Source organism: Oxyura jamaicensis, chromosome 1 (genome assembly GCF_011077185.1).
Source record: "Oxyura jamaicensis isolate SHBP4307 breed ruddy duck chromosome 1, BPBGC_Ojam_1.0, whole genome shotgun sequence".
Lineage (NCBI taxonomy): Eukaryota > Metazoa > Chordata > Aves > Anseriformes > Anatidae > Oxyura > Oxyura jamaicensis.
This window is the reverse complement of record NC_048893.1, coordinates 174,445,255-174,448,785: the sequence shown is the minus strand read 5'-3', so window position 1 is coordinate 174,448,785 and position 3,531 is coordinate 174,445,255. Positions and strand designations below refer to the sequence as shown.

Sequence of the window (3,531 nt, the reverse complement as noted above, 5' to 3'; positions counted from 1 at the left end):
GTGCACCCCCTCCCCATCCCCACACACCCCCGTGCCCCCCTCTCCGGGGGGGGGTGGTCGGAGGGGGGCCGGGGGGGCCCGAGGGGGTGCTCAGAGTGGGGGGGGGGGGTGATGGGAGGAGGAGGGGGGGGCTTAATGAGATGCAGGAAGGGGGCGGGGCCTCCCCGCAGCGCAGCCAATGGGCGGCGGCGGCGGCGCATAAATGCTGGGGGGGGCCGGGATGGCCGGGTTTTGTGCGGCGCGGCCCCGCAGCTCGCCCCGCGGCTCGCCCGGCGCCGGCCAGCCCCGGACCCCCCCCGGTAGCCCCCTGCCCGTGTGTCCCCTCCCCGTGTCCCCGTCCCCCCGTGGCCGTTGTCGCGGGGAGCGCTCCCGGCCGCGCTCGCATGAGCGCCCGATGTTGTAGAGCGGTGGCGATGGATCTCGGGGTCTATCAGCTGCGGCATTTCTCCATCTCCTTCCTCTCGTCCCTGCTGGGTACCGACAGCTCCTCCCTGAGGCTCGACAGTAGGTAAAGAGAGAGAGAGAGAGGGGGGCTCTGCTTGGGGGGATAGGGGGGGTAGGGGGGCGGCACGACCCCCGGGGCCGCATCCTTTGTCCGCGCTCAGCCGCACCGCTGCCCGCCTGCCCCCACTGGCACCGGGATCAGGACCGGGATTAGGATCGGGATCAGGACCGGGACAGGGAGCAGGGAGCGGGGCCGCCGCCCCCCAGCCCAGCGCCGTCCCCCCGCCGTGCCCGGGGGGGGAAGCCCGGGGGCGGCCGCCCCGCTCGCAGCGCTGCAGCCCCAGCATCCCGCCGGGGCTCGGGAGGGATCCAGCCGCCCCTGACGCCCTCTGGTCTCCGCTTGGATTTTTATTTTTTCCTCTTTTTTTTTTTTTTTTTTTTTTCCTTTTTCTCGCAGCTCCTCCGGTGCGAGCGTGGTAGCGATCGACAACAAGATCGAACAAGCGATGGTACGTACCGCGCCGGGAGCCGGAACAACACCGGGAGGCGGCGGGGCCGGCGTTTGGGCTGCGCGTTTTAGGATTTTGTGTTTGGGGTGGGCTGGGGCTGGGGCTTTGCCCACCGGGGCTCACCTCGGGGCTGTTTCTCACCGCGGCCGGGCAGAGCATGAATGCTCCGTGCCGGGGGGTTGGGGCAGAACGCGGCGTTTTGCCGTATTTCCACTTTTTTTCCCCTGCTTTTTAAATTATTTTTTAATTTATTTTTTCTCCCCCCACCTCTCCCGGGGCATCCCGCGCCCTACAAACGGGCGCAGCCCCCCGTGCCCTGCCCGGGCCATCAGAGGGGGCTCGGAACCGGCGGTTCCCCACGGGGGGGTCCCGTCCTGTCCCGGCACAGCCCGGCCCATCCCGCCCCGCGCCGTGCCGGTGCCGGCCGCCCTCTCCCTTTGTTGCTGGAGCGGTGCCGGGAGCCGCCGCTCTCCCGGGAGGGCTCCGCCAGCCGGCTGTTGCTAGGCAAAGTGCGAGCCTTTAACAACCGGCTATAAATAACTCGGCCGCTCATTGGCCGCGCCGCGCCCTGACGTCACCCACGGCCGCGGCCGGCCGGCGGCAGGGGAGGGAAATGCGGCAACCTGCGCCCAGAACTGGCTGCAGCCGGCGCGGCGGGGGGCGTGGTCTATGGGGAGGGGGCGTGGCCGGTTCAGGGGGCGTGGCTTGAGGGAGGGGGCGTGGCCCGCGGCGCGCCACCCGGCGCACGTGTGCGGCCGTGCCCTGATGCCCCCCGGGTCTCACCCCGCAGGACCTGGTGAAGAGCCACCTGATGTACGCCGTGCGGGAGGAGGTGGAGGTGCTGAAGGAGCAGATCAAGGAGCTGATCGAGAAGAACTCGCAGCTGGAGCAGGAGAACACGCTGCTGAAGACGCTCGCCAGCCCCGAGCAGCTCGCCCAGTTCCAGGCGCAGCTGCAGACGGGGTCCCCGCCGTCCTCCTCGCAGTCCCAAGGGACGACGCAGCAGCAGCCCGCCCAGCCGGCATCACAGGGATCAGGGCCTTCAGCGTAGCTGCCCGTGGCGTCGCTATCATGACTGCCGGCCCCTGGACTGCCTGGAGCAAGAAGGACTATAGCGGGAATCTGCCTGACATCCATTTCAGCACGCGTCACAGCCTGGACTGAGGACTCCGTGCCCTGCACGCATCACTACGAGAGGCTTCCCGCCCGCCCACCGCCATGTTACGCGCTCATCTCTCCCTTTCTTCCCTCCCTTCCCCCTTTGGCTTGAAGGAGTCTTTGTTCTTAGGTTGGTTTAATAAAATAAACTTCTTCCAGAGAATTAGCACAAGTACACTGGGGACTGGAGCAGCTTCTGCAAATGGCTGAGGAACGAAGCTGCATGCCTGAATATTTTTTTTTGGTTTGTTTTTAAATCTTCCACTCATCCAGTGATGCTACTGATACAAGTGCTTTTCAAGCTTGGAACGCGTGAAGAAATAGACTGGAGTTTAAAAAAGAAAGGCAATGGCTCAATCCCCATAGAGCACCGGGGTTCCAAAGTGAGGACTGGTGCATAGGATCTGAGAGGAAGAGGGAGAAAGGTAAACTCAGTGTTTAACACTTAATTGTCACCTGAAACCTTAAGTGCAAATACTTGCACCGTTTTCTGCAGCAGTGGACAGGTGCATAAAGCTGTATTATATATAGAAGGCAGGTAGGTGACACACAGTTGGGTCATAGGATAATTACAATGAAGGTTATTTGCCTACTGTACATTTGTGTATTTAGTGTAATTACTTTGTAAAATAGAAAAACTGTAACTATTTAGTTTGTACAGATTGAAGTTTAGTTGTTTCATTGGCTGATCTGAAAAAGTTTGGAAAGTCTTTTTTTTTTTTTTATGCTACATAAATAAGAATGCACCTACGCAACTGTTCAGAATTTGGCAGATTTATGCTGTTTGTGTAACTTCTGAAGTTCCCTGGCTGCTGATTATCTTGAAGTAAATCTTTGTTCATTGTAGTTTGGTTTAAGACAGGAAAAACCACTCCAAAAATTATTATCAAACCCTGCTAGCAAAGAATTAAAAAAAAAAAAAAATTGGATTTCCCAGTATGGATTTTTGCATATGATCTGTATAGTAGTATGCATATGTTTTTGTGCATGTTCTCTAAACAGTTGTAACACGTCAATGTATTTAACTGTTGCACTTGTCAACTTTCAATAAAGCATACAATGTTGATAAATCACTGTTTGCATATTGTAATGATGTCAGCTGCGGTCACTTCAACATGTTGCAATTGGGCTCTGTGAGCTGAGAGATGAGGAAGTGGTGTGGAAGTGCCAGGAGCACCACCGGGTGCTTTTTGTAGCTTGTGAGTAGAAGAGCAGGAGCACGGACCCAGCAGCGAGCTGCAGCAACATGCTTTCTGAAGCTTTTGGTGCTTAGACCGGGCTGAAACGTTGGATGGCCGAGAATACCTCGCTTTCACACCCACAGCTCTCAGCTTGATTGTTTTTCTGCAAGTTGAATTTGTGCAAACTTGGTATTAATTGTGCCTTGTGGGATAGTGGAGTAGAGTTTCCAAGTTCTTCG

At 58.1% G+C, this 3,531-nt stretch overlaps 1 protein-coding gene across 3 annotated transcripts in view; it reads left to right on the top strand.

The window, feature by feature from the left end:
• Positions 1-3,181, top strand: part of TSC22D1 (TSC22 domain family member 1) — an 86,047-nt gene extending 82,866 nt beyond the window's left edge. Inside the window, exons 1-3 of one of the 3 annotated variants that reach the window (XM_035322509.1) lie at positions 224-508; positions 902-953; positions 1,744-3,181. In XM_035322509.1, the coding sequence (XP_035178400.1) occupies positions 384-508; positions 902-953; positions 1,744-2,004 (438 nt within the window). In that variant the 5' untranslated portion in view covers positions 224-383 and the 3' untranslated portion in view covers positions 2,005-3,181. Of the gene's footprint in view, positions 1-223; positions 509-901; positions 954-1,743 lie in introns of those variants that run through there. The other 2 variants (XM_035322516.1, XM_035322506.1) reach the window with 2 other exon arrangements.
• Positions 3,182-3,531: the final 350 nt, after the last annotated feature.